This window comes from Chionomys nivalis, chromosome 19, assembly GCF_950005125.1.
Source record: "Chionomys nivalis chromosome 19, mChiNiv1.1, whole genome shotgun sequence".
Lineage (NCBI taxonomy): Eukaryota > Metazoa > Chordata > Mammalia > Rodentia > Cricetidae > Chionomys > Chionomys nivalis.
Genome location: NC_080104.1, coordinates 20,376,459 through 20,395,584, shown reverse-complemented (window position 1 = coordinate 20,395,584; position 19,126 = coordinate 20,376,459). Strand labels below are relative to the sequence as shown.

At 41.9% G+C, this 19,126-nt stretch overlaps 1 protein-coding gene across 3 annotated transcripts in view; it reads left to right on the top strand.

The window, feature by feature from the left end:
* The first annotated feature begins 17,391 nt into the window (after positions 1 to 17,391).
* Kcnq5 (potassium voltage-gated channel subfamily Q member 5) overlaps positions 17,392 to 19,126 on the top strand; it is a 516,987-nt gene continuing 515,252 nt past the window's right edge. For all 3 annotated transcript variants that reach the window (XM_057794704.1, XM_057794703.1, XM_057794702.1), the window contains exon 1: positions 17,392 to 18,563. In XM_057794704.1, coding sequence (XP_057650687.1) covers positions 18,166 to 18,563 — 398 coding nt within the window. In that variant the 5' untranslated portion in view covers positions 17,392 to 18,165. The remainder of the gene's footprint in view (positions 18,564 to 19,126) is intronic.

Here is a 19,126-nt window from a genome sequence, read left to right as displayed (position 1 = left end):
CAGGGTTCAGCTTGGTGCTACTAAATGCTTGGTCTTAGACTTGGCTGACCAGTCATGCTGTCAATAATTTGTTCAACCCAATGTTTTCTAAATAAACACATGATAATTAGTTGGAGCTGCCTCATCCTGTTCTAAGGACTGGCACTGAAATAGAGTTTACCACCAGGAGCATTCCAAGTGACAATGGGGCCTCAATCAATTATGAACAGGAAATCTGATGACTTTTGATAAGTTATCTTCTTTTGAGCTTTGCTTTCTTGACCTGGGTGAGGTCAATATGCCTATTTAAGTCTGAACTCAAAGAAAATATGGAGTATTTTTAGCAAGAACTCGGTAGGTAAAAAGCCTGCCATACATGCATGAGGACCTGAACTTGAGTTCCCAACACCCATGTAGCAAACTGGGCATGGCAGAACCAGATGGATGGGTCCCTAAAGCAACCTGGTGAGCCAGTCAACCTGCAGCATGATCTGCGAGCTCACTCCAGGTTCACTAAGAGATCTCATCTCAAAAAGTAAGATAGACAGGAAATGAGGAAGACTTGCCAGGTTTTTCCTTTCCCTGTTTAGCATAGCCTTTGGTGTCAGAGTTGTTCAGGTTTTGTTGTAGGGAGCCTGTTGATGAGACTGCATGGGCATAACTTTCTGGCATTTCTAGGAGACACAATCTCACAGCAAACTTCCTGTTCCTCACTTTTACTGCTTTTGGAAGGGCGCTATGTGACAACGATGGAAAGGCCTGTGATGATGGCCTTGAAAGTTAAATAAGCCATCATCTTTGGAGGCTGAACTAGAACCTTTAAAAAAAAATAACCAGCTATCAATTAACATTTCTATGTCTAGATAGATCAAACTCAATGTATTCTTCTGAAGTAATTCTTCGGAAGAAATTTTCAGTCAATAAGACAAGTTGCCTGCTGGCAAAGATCACAGTAGGGATATTCATTATTGTCTACTGCCTCAAAATATTGACCAAAGTATAGCCAGGGGCTGGAGAGTTGATAGAAGAGTGATATGCCTTTTGTCCTAAGGACTAATGCTATAAACAGAGCTTCTGCCTGTGGTGTCTAGCACACAGAATTCATTAGAAACTAATAGACTACCTACCCACAGTAATTATGGCTGAGAACAGCCTTTTGAGCTCCCAAGGTGGCATCAATAGAAATTGGGCTACTAGAACAAACGCCACCTTGTATCTCTCTCTCTCTCTCTCTCTCTCTCTCTCTCTCTCTCTCTCTCTCTCTCTCTCTCTGTAATATTTCTTATTTCTGGATCCGAGTATGTCTGGTTGTGGGTATGCAAATGTAAGTGTGGTTGTCCTCAGAGGCCAGAAACACTGGATCCCCATGCAGTTTGAGTTATAGGTGGTTGTGAGCAGCCTAATATGGCTGCTGGGAGCTGAAGTTGGATCCTGCAGAGGAACAGCATGGACTCTTAACCACTAAGCCATGTCTGCAGCCCAGTGCACTCATTTTAAAGCTACTTGCCTGCTTAGGAACTACATTTAGAGTCAATGAAGAAGAATGACTCTCATCCAGAAATCCCCTACTGAGATGTTAATTAAGGATATTGGTAGCTTTAGTAGGGGATTGTGTCTTCTCTATGTGTTCGGAGAGTTGCACAGATGCCGACTTATCATGTGGAGGAACTATGGCAGACATTGCTGATTTTCTATTAAATTCCTTTTTTGTAATAAATAGATTTCAATTATTTTTAGTATGTCTTTACCAAAATGGTTCAGTTTCCTTACCTTATATGCAGTTATATGGTTGACCACTTGACAGCTCAACCAATGGTCTAATAGGTAGGAATCCCTAGAGAAAACTTTTTCTCTAAATAAAGAATAAAGGCCATTTTTCCCATTATTCCCACTGTTACTAGAATTCTTAGGGTCAGAGCTTTGACCCTGGCAGCTCTAACAGTCTAGGCTTGGCCTCCTGCCCTCAATAGGCCCTTTAAACACACAAGTAACAGGGAAAAGTAAAAAGGAATATTTATCCAATATAGTTACATTGGAATGAGGTTCAACATTCTGTGAACCTCCCAGTCCATTTCTGGATCTTAACATGAGGATTAGATTTAAATAGAAGACATGAGATGAACCCAGCTAAGCCATCCTGGTCAATGTGTGACCCTGCCTATCATTGTTTGGACTCCAGCGTCTTCTTTAAAGGAGTCTGACAAGCTGTTAGAACCGGATGAAGTCTCTTTCAAAACATAAGCTCCTCCTCTGATTAGGGTCAGACACTCAACTGTTTCCTTCTCACAACATGAGATTGGGGGACAGGGGACTTTCATTGTCTTACTTCTTAGCATCTATTGTTTCAATGTTCTAATAGTCAGAGGGAAGGGCACAAGTGTCTCTAGAGTATCTTCATTATCGCTGCCAGGACCGGTGATATCACCTAGAAATGACACGTAGCCATGTAATGACCATGCTTATCAATGATATTTCAAGTGCAGAACTGTAAGCAGAAAAGGGAGTTCTGAAAAAAAATGAAAGAAAAAAAAAGAAAAGAAAAGGGGGCTCCTCATGGCTCCATTGGTCTTGCATGCCTGATCGACTGGATCTCTTTGTTTAGAACAAATATAACTTACTCAACACAGTCTTTTGATGGGTCTTTGTTTGCAGATGCACAAATTCTTCTTGAAAATTAGATTTTAAATTTTATTTTATGTGTATGAGAGGTTTTCCTGCACTTGTTTTCGTATACCTTGTATGTACGCAGTTGTAGCTGAGGCCAAAATAGGTTGGCGGACCCCCGAAACCAGACAGTGATGAGCTCCTAACTCATCTCACGCAGGTGCTGAGAACCTAACCCTTGTTCTCTGCAAGATCTAGCGCTCTAAACTGCTATGGCTTCTCTCCAACCTTGCTGTATTCTTAACAGATCTGCCTACACTCATAAATGAAAGGACAAAAGCACATATATCTTACTGGATCCAGAGATCCAGGGATGTCAGGTCCAGGTAAAAGCTTTAAGAAGTCTTTCTTTCCCTTTGCTCATTTGATCGCTGGTCTCAGGTAGCTAGGCCGGGGCTTTGCTGTAGATCTCTGTATCTGCTTCCATCAGTTGCTCATTGAAGGTTCTTTGATGACAATTAAGGTATGATGGAAATATCCACAGAAACAGCTGACCTGAGCTAGTGAGAGCTCACTGACTCTGAACTGATAGTGGGTAAACCCACGTAGGACCAAATTAGGCCCACTGAATATGGGGCACAGTTGTGAGATTTCAACAGTCTTTAGGGTCACTGGCAGTGGGAACAGGAGTTATCTCCAGTGCTTGAACTGACCTGGAGGAGCACATTGGTTTTGGAGGGATACCTTGCTCAGCCAAGATATAGCAGAGAAAGCCTTGGTCTTGCCTAGATGTGAAATATCAGACTTTGTTGACTTCCCATGGGAAGACTTACTCTTTCTGAGAAGTGGATAGGGAGGTGGGGTGGGGGAAAGGAGGAGAAAGCAGAAGGAGAAGAGGGAGTGAGAACGGGGATAGTTACATAAAATAAGAAAAGATTGTATTAAATTTCTTTTTTTAAAAAGAAGTCTTACTTTCTGCCTTTTTTCTGCTATGTTTTAAACTTATTAGAATACAGTAAATAAACAAAACTGCAGATTCCATTGTGAAAATGTATAGCACGCTCATGTTGTAATCGGATTGTATTTATTCTTCTTCCTGTTTCATAACCAGAGTGGTTTGTGATTATGAGACTTTTCTCTTACGTTCTTTTCCTTACCCTCCTCCAGACATCTTTTAGTAAAATTCCTAAGCAGATAACCTGTTCCTCCTAAGACATTTCTAGTCTGAGAGGACACTGTGCACTCATCCTTAAGAACACCACCGTTATAGCCAGCCGTGGTGCAAGTCCCCATTTTCCTGCTTTGATTTCATCAACCCGAGTAATCCCTTTATATTTTTGACTTATTTTCATGCTTTAAAAATGGGAGGCTACCAAATGTCAACCTCATGTATTCGTTTTAAAGAAACTGAAGAAAGTGAATAGAAGAAAATACAACTCATTTTTCCCTAAGAAGTGTTAAACTTTTAAATGCAGATGGGTTTTCTCCTTTAGTTGAAAGGGATCTAAACTCCATCCTAACTCTAACACTGGGCAGCATTGCTAAATGGATGAAAGTCGTGTCATAGCGCTGGAGAGGAATGATGAAACTTGCAAAAGTATAGCAAAAGATAAAGAGACAGGTTACTTGCAGACATACGTTTGTGCAAATTCATTTTAATATTTACTTTAGTTTTAGGACTGATAAGAACATGATAAATGGTATGACTTCATAATACTGAATTTACCACTCAATCATTATCATTTATAAGAAAAATTAGTATATATATATATGATTAGCATATTATATATAAAACAAGTCATGGTTTCTAATTTTCTCCTAAAATACTTCTCCAAGCAAAACTGGAAAGGTATTTTAAGTGTTTCTTTTATTATTATTATTATTATGCTCTACATTTATCTCTGCTCCCCTCCATACCTTTCCTCTCCCCTTCAACCCTCTCCCAAGGTCCCCATGCTCCCAATTTTTTAAGTGTTTCTTAACATTTATGGAATGCCTTCCTGGTTCAAAACACCTTGTATGTATTATATTATTTAGTTCACCTCCCTGTAATTGTTCATTGTCTCCAACTTGAAAATGAAAATTAAACAATGTGTCCAGCTCTGCTCATATATTAAGTAGAGTTGTTGGAATTTAAGCCTAGCCCTGTAAATGGCCCTGGGCTTTCCAGTAGAAGTCATAACAGAAAACAAACCAGCATAGGTTTTAACTTTTTGTTGAAGCAAAGTATTGAAATAGTGCCTGTGGTATTAAGGGAATGGGAATATTTTTGTAATAGGTCGAGTGCCCAGAACAAAGAGATTTATGGAATGTAATAGGTAATATATCTTAGAGACATTATGTGAACACATCTACTTATAAATTAAATATAAATATGCATTAAAATAATTGCATATGGAAAATGTCTTTGATTAAGCAAAGAAAGCTTAAAACAAGCTGTGTAATAGCAGCAGGAACATTTATTTATTTAGTAAGCAAGTTACTAAGTTGGTTCTTTCTGTTCGCTATTTCTTAATTCCATCGTATATTCCAAGGGAAAAGAAGGCCATCAGCATAAAGAAAATTGCTATTTGTTACAGTTAATTGTTAACTGAACTTAAATAAACTGCAAGTATTGTCAGTTTAATAAAACTCTTCTAAAGTTACACATACCATAGGAATGCATATTTTTTATTACAGTAGCCAAGAAGATAGTATATTCCAAATGGGCATCTAAATGATAGATATTCAAATCGACATTTGTTCTCGAGTCTCAAAAAATACCTCTGTAAAGTAGTGAATAGACAGCTAATAGATAAAACAAATATCTTCTAAGGCCCCAGATTAGCACGAGTACAAGACAATAATTAGTTTTGGAATGTCACATTTTGAACAATCTTTTTTATCATTCCATGTTATATATTTAAATTTAATGTAAAATGCGTTAAAGATTTTTAAAATTTATAGTAAACAAAATCTTACATTAAATGTGAATAGTGTGTACTTTATATCCTCTGTTTTAATTATTGATTGATTTTGTTTTTTTAAGACAAGGTTTCATTGTAACTATTGAGCCTGTTTTGGACCTCTTATAAATCTGCGTAGCCTTGAACTCACAGAGACCTCTCTGCCTGCCTCTGTCTCCCGAGTGCTGGTATTAAGGCGTGTGCCACTACCTCCTGGCTGTTTTAATTTTTTAAGACAGGTTCTTAGTCTATAGGCTAGGCTAGTTTGGAAGTCGCCGTATAGCCCAGACTTGCTTAGAACTACCAGTCACATCACCTTGGCATTCAAATATATACACAGTAATAACTCAAAACTTGTTGATAGGGGCTGGAGAGATGGGTCAGAAGTTAAGATCACTGTCTGGTCCTGCAAAGGACCTGGGTTCAATTTTAAGCATCTACATGGCAGTTCACATGACAGTTACAGGGTAACTCTAGTTCCAGGAACTCCAGTGCCCTCCCTGTCTTTCATAAGTGTCACTAACACACATGGTGCACAGACATGCATGCTGCAGCACCTCAAGAGGCCTCCTACTTCTGTGAGAAGAGAGAACACCAGGAAAGAGGTCTCTGATTTCAGTATGATAGAAACAAGATCAAGTCCCAAAGAAAGCGACCACCCCTCCAGGCGGAGTGTCTGCAAGGTAAAACCTGGCTCTTGATCATGAGGCTGTGAAGCTCACCAAAGTAGAGCAGCAAGTGCACTGGGAATACACTTGGTTTTTATTCTAAAAAAAAAGTAGTGTCTCTGTCTTTTCCCCATGGATTGGTGTCTAACCTTACAGAATTTGGGGATTGACTAGTCGTCTTCCTTCCTTCCTTCCTTCCTTCCTTCCTTCCTTCCTTCCTTCCTTCCTTCCTTTCTTTCTTCTTCTTTCTTTCTTTCTTCTTCTTTCTTTCTTTCTTTCTTTCTTTCTGACTCTCTTTCTCCCTCCCTCTTTCTCTCTCTCTCTTTCTTTCTTTCCTTTATTCCATCCTTCTTTACTTTTTTTTCTCTCTTTTTTTTGAAACAGTGTCTCACTATGTAGGAACTCACAGAGATCACCTTGCTTCTTCTCAGTCCTGAGACTAAAGGTGTGGACCAACAACCTTAGTTATCAGAACTACCTCAAGATAGTACACAAACCAGAACCTCTAGAACAACCTAGAACTTCAGCCCATTTGACCACCAGTTTTGGAATGAGCATACTTAGAAAAGGTAGCTGCATTCTCATGTTCATTAGAATACCACTGGCTTGAGGCAGCCAATAAAAGCAGCCTATACCTGTGTGCCCTTTAGCTTGTAAGTGGATTTAAACAATAACAATAAAACTTATGATACACATATGCAATTCAGCCTAAGAAAGAATGAGATCATGTTATCTGTAACAACATGAAAGAACCTGGAGATCATTGTACTAAGTGAAATAAAACAGAATTACGTAATCATATGAGGCAAGAGAAATAATCTACATGGAAGTCACTTTGTTACTATTTTTGATGACGATGTGACCAATCTTACACAAGTTCTCTCATATGTAGATTGTAAATGTGATGCATAGCAGGTGAGGGAAGAATGGTTATTACCTGATCATGGGCAGAAAGGGAGATGCAAGAAGTGAAACGCTAGTCAATGGATACTGACTTGAAGCTAGACAGCAGGATGAAGTTACACTGCAGTACAGATGACCATATATAGACATATGCATATGTGAATATAGGTACAAATTATGCTTTACCCATTTCAAAAGCAATAGAAAAGGGCATTGAATATTTTTATGGTAAAGACTTATTGTATAAGAGGACGATGTGGGAAGAGTATAAGGGCCAGAGGCAGTTGATATCTGCAATGAAACAGTATTTGCCAGTCATGGTAGGGCTGAACTTACCGCAGCTATACCACATACTCAAGACTATACAAGATCAAATCAACCAAAAATCCCAGTCTAGAAGAGTGAAGGGATTATAAAGCCCCATTTCTAGCTGAGACATTATTGTCAATTGGCCACTGCTCTGCCCCGAGTCAGTTTTCTTCATGAAGTGTTCCAGAAACACTGTACTTGCTCCAGTGGATGGTCCTACAACAGTGACCATGTAGGCAGCACTATGTGGAAGTCATGTGTTAAAAAAAATAGTGGGTGGATTTGATCAAAACACAATATATTCATATATGAAACTGTCAAACAATAACAAGGATTAAACAACAGAGAAATGATTGATGACTGTAACAGGACAGATATGCTTAATCTGATAACACAGTGTTTGTATGCATCCATCCCATGGTCCCTAAGTTAATTTGCACAACTTTGTGGATTTACATATCAGTCAAAATAAATTTGTTTTAAAAATGGCAACAAGAAACAGGCAAGGTAGCAAGTTCTTTGTAATCCCAGCTGTTTGAGAGGCTGGAACAGGAGACTGCCTTGAGTTTAGGAATTTGAGACCAGTATGAGCAACATAGAGAGCTCTCATCTAAAAATATATAGATTAATTTAAAAAGAACCTAGTCAAATATTTATAATTAAAGATCCCTAAACATGGGTTTAACAGTGTTCTTGTGTGTGTGTTTGTGTGTGTGTGTGCTACTTGAGATTGAACACAGAGTCTGTGTCCTCCACTGCTATCTCTTAAATCCAGGCTTTATTAATTGTTCCCAGGAATCTATGAACCACAGAAATTGTATGCAAATTTATTAATATACCAAAAAATTGCACTTTTCTAAAGATTTCAGGAAACTCTAGGTAGCCTGTGCTACTTAGAAAACATTAGAAGCATAAATTGAGGGAGTCCAGAGTAGTGAATTCAACATGTATCACTGACACATCTACAATTTCACATATGTATTTTAAGTGAGAGGGTTGTCATTTGAAGATTGCTGTTAGAAGTGAATAGACAGTCAAGGTTTGTTCTGCTATATCCAATGGCCTTCCATAAATTATGCACCTATGAATGTATAACCTGACATATTACCAGGTGCAGCTGCTGTCATTTACTTTATCACCATCATCTGTAAATTTGAATTTCCTCAATTATCTGAATAACTTAAAATTTTACCTCTAATTTATCTTACTGGGCTTTCCAAGTTGATTTCTGATGAATGTTTTGAGTACCTGATTTGACTTGTTATCTATCTATCTGTTTGTCTGTCTGTCTATCTATCTACCTACCTACTTACTTACATACCTATTCACCTACCCATTCATCCCTCCCTCCATCATCTATCTCTCTTATCTCTCTTTCTCTCTATATACTTCTATCTACCCACCCTCCCATCTATCTGCCTATCCACCCATCCAGCCCCCACCTATCCATCCATCCCTCCATCCATCATCCAGCCACAGCTGTCTATCTATCTATCTATCTATCTATCTATCTATCTATCTATCTACCTATCTATCTATCTATCATCTGTCTATCCACACATCATCCAGCTAACCTCCTATTCCTCCCTCTATCCATCAATCCACCCATCCATCCATTCATATCTATCTGTCTGTCTATTATCTATCATCTATCTATCTATCTATCTATCTATCTATCTATCTATCTATCTATCTATCTCCTATCTATCTATCCACCCATCATCCAGCTAACTTCCTATTCCTCCCTTTATCCATTAATCCACCCATCCATCCATTCATATCTATCTATCTATCTATCTATCTATCTATCTATCTATCTATCTCCATCCATTCATTCTATCTATCTACTTATTTATCTACCTAGTGTTTGCCACTCATTCTTTAGTTTTGGCATGCTGTATGCCATAGTTAGTTTTTGCTGTTATCATAACACAAACCTAGAGTTACCTGGGAAAAAGGAGCCTCAATTGAAGAATTGCCTGGATAAGATTGATCTACAGTCATGTCTCTGGAGTTTTCATAACTACTAAAGGATACAGGAGGTCACAGCCCACTGTGGGTGGTGCTATTCTGTGGTAGGTTGGCCTGCTCTATGAAAAAGCTAGCTGAGCAAGCCCCAAGAAGCAAGCCAATAAGCAACTTTCCACCGTGGTCTCTGCTTCCACTCCTGCCTCCAGGTTCTTGTCTTGCATTCTGACCTTGGTTTTCCTGCTTGAAGGACTATAACAAGCTATATAAACCCTTTCCAAGTTGCTTTTGGTCATGGTGTTATCCTAACAATAGAAAATTAGCGAAAGAATTATATAATTAATAAACTCAATTATTCCATGACCAAAGTATGACTTTTGTAGACCTTCTCTAGGCCATGCAGAATACCATCAGAAATAGTATCTTCCTTAGAACAATTGTAAACTTCCCCTCTTTTTCCTCCCTCATTAGCACTCAGACTCATTCCCAAAAATAGCACACAATTTTCGTGTTTTTCTGTTTGTTTGTGGGTTTTGTTTTGTTTGAGACAGGGCTTTTTGTATAGCCTTGTTGTCCTGGCCCTAGCTCTATAGAGCATGCTAGCCTCGAACTCACACAGACCCACCCATTTCTGCATCCTGAGTGCTAGGGTCGAAGGAATGCACTACCACACCACCACCCAGCTCAAATAAAAATCTTCAAAACACATGCAGTGATATTAAGCCTATCTCCCTGCCCTCATATTGTGACTCATCAAAATTTTCCACCAGGGTGGAAAACATAGCTTGTTTGTTAGCTCACTTGCTTGCTCCTCTTCAGAACATTTGCTTCTTATTCCAATGAACTATTTTGAATAACAAGATTCCAATCAAGTTTAGTGGGGCTCCTCCTAGTATTTTTATCCTGACTCTTGCCACAAGCTGGGACATCTAAGCCAATGTGCTAAGATCTCAGGGTGGACATAATATCAGGGCTTTCACCTCTGCTATTCATTGTCATTCTTTTTGACACCATTGGAGTATTCTGGTCATTTTGTAGCAGATCCATGAGGGAAAGGAGAGAAAATGTTGTTCAGAACTCCAACAGAATAGGGTTATTTTTTACTTTCATGATGTTCAAACACAATTTTAACAGACTTTCTGTTACTACAATTTTATACTTCAGCACATATGTGAAAGATAAAACAAGCCTCTGATGACACTCCCCGACCTTGAATGCCCTTTATTCTACCAATTCCAAACCTGTTTCACTTTCTTCTCTCGCTCTCAGCAGTGCTGGCATTGAATTAACAAGTATCAGCTTTTACCTTTCTTCATATAGTTTTATGTTCTCCTGAACGATCTGACCAGGGTCCTCAGCTTTCCATTACAAATAGAGCCAAATAAAATACATACTTTATTCATTATGCATTTTCCCTTGATAAGATTAAACAGATAATATACATTATTACATGAATTTTTTAAAGATCAGCAATCAAATATGGCACATTTTACTAAATGAAATCAATAAAAGATATCAAAGATGTCTTGGACATCAAAGTTAATGGTAAAACAGTGTCAGTCAAAAGCATATCTCAGTTGTCAAATACCTACATATTTTCAGCATGAGGACCTGGACAACTCAAGTCCTAGATTACTGAACATGGTATTTTGTCTAGAACCATCCGCCAACATAAATCTTCTGCTTGCAAGTTCTCCCTCACCTTCAGAAAATATTCTTTTTACCCTTACATCTTCAATCCCCCTCATATAATTCTACAAGAAAATGAAATGATGTCTTTGTTGCTAAACTGAAAATGCCTACCTTATTTGATCGCTTCCTGAAATTTACCGTTGGGAGTTCTTTTTGTGACAGGCATAGCAAGGGTCCTTCGTAGTTGCTTCATCTTTTCTATCCCTTCTACTCATCTTAAGTAATCATGCCTTTTAAGCCTTTCCTCCTCTGGTTTTTCTTTTGAAAATTGAAAATAGGTTCCTTTCTTGTACCATATATATCCTTACTACAGTTTCTTTTCCTTCTGTACCTCCCAATTCTTTCCCATCTTCCCTCCCCTTTGGATCCAATCCCTTTATATCTCTGATTAGAAAATAGCAAGTTTCTAAGAGATAACAACCAAATATGACAAAATATATTAAGATAAAACAAAAATCAAAGCTGGACAAGGCAACCCAACTGAAGGAAAAGAGCCTTAAGAGAAGTCACAAGAATCTTTTTCTTTTTTTGTTTGTTTTTGGATTTTTTTTCCTTTCATTAAAAATAGGTTCTTTTCTTATACAATATAGACACACTGCTTCAGTCACACACTCAGAAGTCCCATACAGAAATTAGACTAAATGCTGTAACATACGCAGAGGATCTGGTATAGACTCATGTAGGCCTGGTACTTGCTCCTTCGGTCTCTGTGGGTTCATATAAGCCTTGCTCAGCTGATTCAGAGTTCCTTGTTCTCCTAGAGTCTCCCACTCCTCTCGCTCTTACACTCTTTCCACCTCCTCTTCCTCAGAGTTCCCTGAGCTCTGTGGGGACTGTGGGGAGGGATTTGATGGAGACATCAAATTTAAAGCTGTGTTCTCTCTCTCTCTCTCTCTCTCTCTCTCTCTCTCTCTCTCTCTCTCTCTGTATGTGTGTGCTTAGTGTCTGGTCGTGGGTCTCTACATCTGTTCCCATCTGCTGCAGGAGGAAGCTTCTCTGAGGATGACTGAATAAGGTTCTGATCTATGAGTAGAGATGAATTTGTATGTGCTTTTCTAGATAATCATCTTTTTCATCTTTGATTCCTCTGACATGGAACAATGGTCATCCCTCAAAGATTCTATAGGCTCTTACTCTCTATCAAGTGCTGTTTTGGAAGTGTTTTCGACCGGATAAAATCATAAAATCCTGATTTGGTCCCTGAGACATAGAGTTCTTCTGGTGGTTCTCCTGATTCCTGCTTAGAGCTTTGCCTCAGAAGTGGCCCAGCTGGAGTGTAATCCAACTACTTGTCATTCTGAACACATGATCTGTTCTGTTTTCCTCAACATTTTCTCTCTCAAGATTCTGACCCTTTGTCTTCACCATAGTCTGCTTCTTCCTCAACACCTTGTTCATCTATTCCGTTCTTCAGAAAATCCTCTGTAGCTTCCTATGACATTCACAGAACCTTTTCTGAACTCATCACTAAGTTATAACTACTTGATTTATCCATCTTTCCAGTCTGATTTGGACGGTAAGAACCAGGACTATTTCTGTTTTTATCTTTGTACCGCTTCAGCTAGTAAGACACCTATTGATTAACAATTGCATACAGAAGTAATAAATACATGGAAGGAGCTTCATAAAGGATGTGTCTTTAATTCCTCATTGAAGAATGATGGTAAAATGTCAGTACCACTAGGGGGCATAGAATTATAACACAAACTTTCCAGTACACTAGCTCACGGAAGATTTTTCACTTCTGTATCAACTTGACTCTAACTATATGAATCTTGAAATAATGTAATGATTCCATTCAAATTACTTCCTCAAAGAAGCGTGTAAATGGTATCTAAAAGACAGATGCTAAGACTGGCATAGTAACATGATAGAATAGGCTAATGAAATAAACAAGGTTTCATTAATGAAATCGAAGTGTTAGGAAATAGATCAAAATATAGATATGATGTCAGAACTTTAATACCACGAGACTTAGAACTGCTTCAAAATTCTCAATAAAAATTAAGATCTCAGTAAAAATATCTACATAAGGAGACTCTATTTCCACAGGAAGACTGAAGCTATTTCTTGTTTTTAAATATAACCTGAATTTTGGTTTTAAAACACATACTGTGGGGTTACTGTTAAAACCAAATGAAATAATGTTTTAAACCAGTGTTAGCAATACTGAACCACGTAATAAACACTTAAAATTATTTTGCTAGGGCAGTGTTGATTGGGACAATATTTGGGAAGTTCTTAGGAAAAAAAAGATAGCTTTTTGAATGACAACATTGAGACCTTTGACGCCCTACACTTAGCTACCTTAAAAAAAACCTCTCTTAACAACTATGTATGTGCTGTTGAAGCAAAACCATAGTGCTCGCCTCAAAGGGAATGAGGCATAGCAGATTCTGGAGCCAAATAAGAGAGGCCATGGCCTGAGGAAACGGACTTAGATGACTCCAAATATCATGAACCAGTGTAGTAACAGCTTCATGCTTTTTTTTTTGTTTTGTTTTGTAGGAATGGGACAGAAAAAAAAGTTATAAATTAAGGCATTTAAAGTCTATATCAGTTGAAATATCAGTTATTTCAGGAATATCAGCAAAACAAGAACACTTCTGCTACAAGCCCCTGATGTCATCTGATAACATTCTTAACCTCTGGGATGGTGGAAGCTAAAAAGATTTTACCTGAAAGTCAAAAGGAATTTATGCCAAACACAGAGTTGTCAATAAATTACAATCAAAGGCACTAAAGACAGCTCAAAAGACCTACAGCATTCTAGAGAAGTTCCAGTCATTCTACCAGCCTGCAGAATGTTCAGAGTGGGGTGGACCCTTTCCCAGAACTACATTCACACCTCCTACATTCTTCCTGTGCCCTCGGGCCAGGCTGCTTTCAGGTAGTCATTTCTCTTTGACAATGTAATGCAGGCCTCAGAGGCCAATTATACAAACCTCCAGCAGTCTGTCCAGCCTCATGTGGTCTCTGACATTGTGCTGGGTTTTCTGGTATCAGCTTGCTGGAGAAACATCTTAAGAAGTTTCTGTCAAATCTCTTAGAAACAGTTATTCTGCATTAACAAAAGGTGATACTTTGGTATACCATCCTGGCATTTTTAATACATGAAAATAAGTTTACTGAGTCAGTGGTTATAATGGTATATACCTAAAAAATGCAGTAAAGTTGCTATGCTTATTGGCTTGATTATGTATTGCCACAGAGGAAATAAAAGCTAAAATGAAGGGTGATCTAGTTTAAAGGGCTCTCTGTTCAAAAGGTAGGGGGTTTGGTACTGCCTCCAGGCCTATTATTATGATTATGTGTTGCGCAAGTCACTGAGCAACCATGGGGTTCTATTATATTCTGTTAGTAAATTTTCTTATTGTTCTAAGGCTTTCAACTTCCTATATCATTGCTACTCTCATTAGCCAGAACTCTCATGCCGGTACAACTGTATCCCTGGAGAGTGCCTTTGACACCACACAAGCTGATGAGCACAATGTATGTAACTTTGATTGTGAATCTATGCTGTGTTGAGAGCATTAAGACAAAGGGTAGGATGGGTAACCGTGAAGAAAAAGAAAAGGAGGACTATAATAGAGTTTCTGGCCTTTGACTGAAGTCCATAGCTGTTTCATTTGCCTTTTTTTTTCAAGTTATAAAACACTTAGTTACTATATTCAACTGAAAGCATCTCTATACAGACTTTAGAGAGTTTACTTTCCAGGGTCACACAGGAATAGTTGAAAACAAAACCTTTTTTTTTTTTTTAAAGATAGGGTTTCTCTGTGTAGCCCTGACTGACCTGGAACTCACTCTGAAGATCAGGCTGGCCTCGAACTCAGAGATCCACCCGCCTCTGTCTCCTTAGTGTTGAGAATAAAGGCGTGTGCCACTACCCCCCAGTTAAAGCAAAACCTTATGAAAGGATGAGGGACTGCCAGTCAACCCACTCGTTCTACACTAGCAACTAAAACTGGGTTTTAAACAAGGGATTCTCTGGACAGGCCTGCTGGCTCTTATGTATAATCTCAGCAATCAGGACACAAGCAAGGGGAAAATTACCAGTTAGAGGCCAACCTAGGCTAAATATGTAGCCTTAGGATAACCTGGGCTACAGAGCGAGATCCTACTGTACAAACCAAAATAAATAAATAAATGCATGAATGAATAAATAAATGGGTTTGTCATGTACCCTTACCATTACCTCTTTGTAATATTTTAATGTAATTATTGTTCATGAAATATGTGTTACATTATTTTATACATGCCTCACTCTGACTACTCTCTATGCTGCTACTTCAGAAAAAGAAAGAAAAGGTAATTTCCTAGCAACACCTGTATTCATAGGACTAGGGGCAACAACAACAACAAAAAGATTAATTACAAATAGTTTATTTTCCTCCAAGTTGACTTTTAGCTCTCGAGGGAAGTTACTGGATAGCAAAGAAAGCATGGCAGAAACCAAGGCCCAGCAAGAGGTCTCAACAGACCACTTGATCTTTCTTTCCTGGAGATGGATGAGGAGAATGATTAAATGTTGGGGATTGCACCTAGAACAACCTTTTCCACAGGTAGTAGGCAGTGCTGTAGATACAGCCCTGCCCTGTGATGTTTGGTCCATTTGCTTGGAGCTGGAGAATGGGTTCTGTAACTGGAGGCCAGGATGTTGGGTTCCAAGTGCCTCATCCAGGAACTCCTGCTGGATACACCAACAGGCTCCCTTCTCTGGGTTTGTAACTAAATGGATCACACTCAGAAGAGATAGTTGAAAATGTCTTCAACAGCTATAACCCTTACTAATCAAAGCTGTCCCTCCCACCCTCCCACCCCAGTTTAATGGCGTTTTCGGAATAGACATCATAGCTTCCCTGGTTCATTCTTGCATCCAAGAAAAGCATCATTTAGAAGTTAGGCAGCTGACTTCCTGCAGTCTTCTGGAGGAGAAACATGCTTTTGTGTCCTGCCTTTTGGAGATTTCCTGCCTGTATGTGGGGCCCAGCCCCTGAGTGAAGCGAAGGTGATCTAACCACAGAAGTAGAAGCTTACAGCAAAGAAAACAGCTTCGTTAAGGGGAAGTGGCCTTTTCATTTTCCTATTTTCAGAAAAACTAAGATTTTTCACGTTCAAGGCGTGCACACGAGTCATTTTAAGTCTCAACATCTTTCACCCTGAAAGTCCCTGCACAGAAACTCCGTGGGGAGTCTAAATATAGCTGCACCGAACTCTCCCTGCCTTCAGCCAGGGTCTCCGTGCAGCTCTAGGATTGCAGAGCTTATTCCAGGACGCTCTCTGCATTTGCCTTGAATAGCAGGGCGCGGAGCAATCTCTCTAGCACCTCCACGGCGTGTGGGTGTGAAGTGTATTAGGGGAAAGCAGGAGTGACTCTGGGTGTTGGTGCTCGGCTCACGGTCACGTGGTATGGCTGCCAGCTGCACAGAGCTAGGAGTTAGTAGTGCCTACTGCCCGGAGCCTTTAAGGAAAGCAAGGTCTTGTTGACTCTAAGAGTCAGGGAGGGGTCTTCACAAAGCAACAACGACAAAAGTAAAAGTAAAACTTTCAGCTGACGCTTTGGCTGCAATGAGCAGCTGTCCGTAGGCGTGGGTGTATGCACGGTGTGTGTGTGGAGAGGGGGTGTTGGTAGAGTATTATCTGCTAAGGCTGAACCAACCCGAGATAAGATTGTTTTTTGCTTTAGGATTGCTTAATATTAAAGGAAGTGAAAAGGGCACACGGAATAACCACCTTGTTACTGTCTACACAGCTTTCTATTGAAAGCATAGCTCAGTTGAGCTTGGTGTTTTTTTGTTTTTTTTCTTTCATATTTGGGAGGAAGGTTGCTCTTTTGGAAGTTCCCAAGCCTGGCGTGCTCTCAGTTTCCCCAACCCAGGCTGAATCTGTTGTTTAATCGCTAACAATGTTTTTGAAAGCCAGCGTTTCCAGCCAGCGGTACCTTGGCTTCACTCTCAGCCAAGAGCGCGGGCTTTGGGGTGCCCATCTGCCAGAGATGGTATGAGACCCAGTCAGTGGTTCCCCTTTAACAAGTCTCTAACCTTGTAAGCATCCTGGGTGAGAGGCAGGTCCTGGGCTCCCCACCCTTTAAGATCCCTCTCCCACTCACTGGGGACGCCACCGCTGCTGCGGAGACTTAAGCAGTTTTGTGACTTTCTCCCACTTAAATGGAAATTTCTTGATTTTCCCAGGCTTCTCTGTCAGGAGCCGCATGGCAGCTCCCTCACCGCAGAGGAACCGCTCTGGAGTTTTACGCCCTCCCCACACCCCATCCCTGGGGATGGGAAGGATGTTCCGTGACTCTCGGGCATGCTGTCTAAGGCTAGGATGGAAAGTCACAGCCTGCAGGCTGGATTGAGTCGAGGGAAGCTGCTGGGTCCCTGCCTGTCGGTCTCCGGGTGTGTCCATTGAATTGCGGAGGACTGGTCCCCAGCGCGGGAACACAAGCGCCACTACCCGAAGCGTCGCCCCGCTGGCCCGCTCAAAGGCTAGCCAGTACCTGGAGGGCAGGACCTAGTCGCTCCTGCCCACACCCGTTGCGGGAGGATGGCAGGACCAAGCGTGGCATAGCGGCGGGAGAAACCCAGAGAACTGCTGGTCCAGTTTGTTCACGAGGCACAGGGAGGACTTCACTCTCCGGACAGCTCCAAACCTCAGGAAGAACCCACCCAAACTCCAGCCCGGGAGACGGACTTAGGATCAGGCTGGTGTTCTGCGGGGGAGCAGGATACAGACTAAGCCGACACGGGCGTGGGAGCGTGCTTTGGGGGCACCCCGCAAGCTCCCGGACCGGCCCGCGGACCCTCGGGGAGGAAGGAGTGGCAGCCGGTGAACTAAGGGAGAGCAAGGGACACCTCTCAAAGTGACGCCCCCAACAGGTCCGGATTTGGAATTGGCAGGGGCAGAAATCCGGACCTCCCGGGGCCTGCTCCACACACCCCATCGCCCCCGCCCAGATCCCGGGCACTGAGCTCGTCTGCCCCCAGGGGCGCCCCGTCGGTTGCGGGCTTCCTCCAGCAGACCTGCCGTGCACATGAGGCCGCTGCCCCCGCCGCAGGCGCCGGCGCCCCCCTCGCGGTGCCGGTGGTGATGCCATGCCCCGCCACCACGCGGGAGGAGAGGAGGGCGGTGCCGCCGGGCTCTGGGTGAGGAGCGGCGCGGCGGCGGCGGCGGCGGGTGGGGGGCGCCCGGGCAGCGGCATGAAGGATGTGGAGTCCGGCCGCGGCAGGGTGCTGCTGAACTCGGCGGCCGCCAGGGGCGACGGCCTGCTGCTGCTCGGCACCCGCGCGGCGGCGCTCGGAGGAGGTGGCGGCGGCCTGAGAGAGAGCCGCCGGGGCAAGCAGGGGGCCCGGATGAGCCTGCTGGGGAAGCCGCTCTCTTACACCAGCAGCCAGAGCTGTCGGCGCAACGTCAAGTACCGGCGGGTGCAGAACTATCTGTACAACGTGCTGGAGAGACCCCGAGGCTGGGCGTTCGTCTACCACGCGTTCGTGTGAGTACCCGCCCCCCCGTGCGCCCCCAACCATGCCCACTGTGGGGGAGCCCCCTGCGCCTGAACCCCTGGGGTGCACTTGGAACCCGTGTCCTGGCTGGAGGCGCGGAAACGCGCGCGCGGGCGCGCACACACACACATACACACACGTGGTGGTTTTTATTTCTTTGCACGTGTTCGCGATAGGGCCTTCTGGAGCCCTCCATCTCTCTTGTCCCACCTCTCGCACTTGTTCAGATTGAACCATTTTGCCCTATAGCATCCAAGGAACTGCCGGTCAGTTCCAGGTACCTGTGTGATTGGAGGCAAAAGCAGGATTTAGACGACTCAGATAATCGGGAGTGATTAGGTCTTGACATACGTAAACTTAACTGAGTGGGGCGCCCAGGAGCTGGGAAACGCTCTGGGAGGATGGGCTCCAACCTGAGGCTGGAGAGTGTTTAAGAGGGGGGTGGTGGTGTGGGATGGAGTGGAGAGGAGAAGGTGAAGGATGGGTCCACCGTCAGCCCTGGAGGTCCAGCACAGGAAGCTGCTACATGGTGGAGAGAGAGACTAGGTTTTAA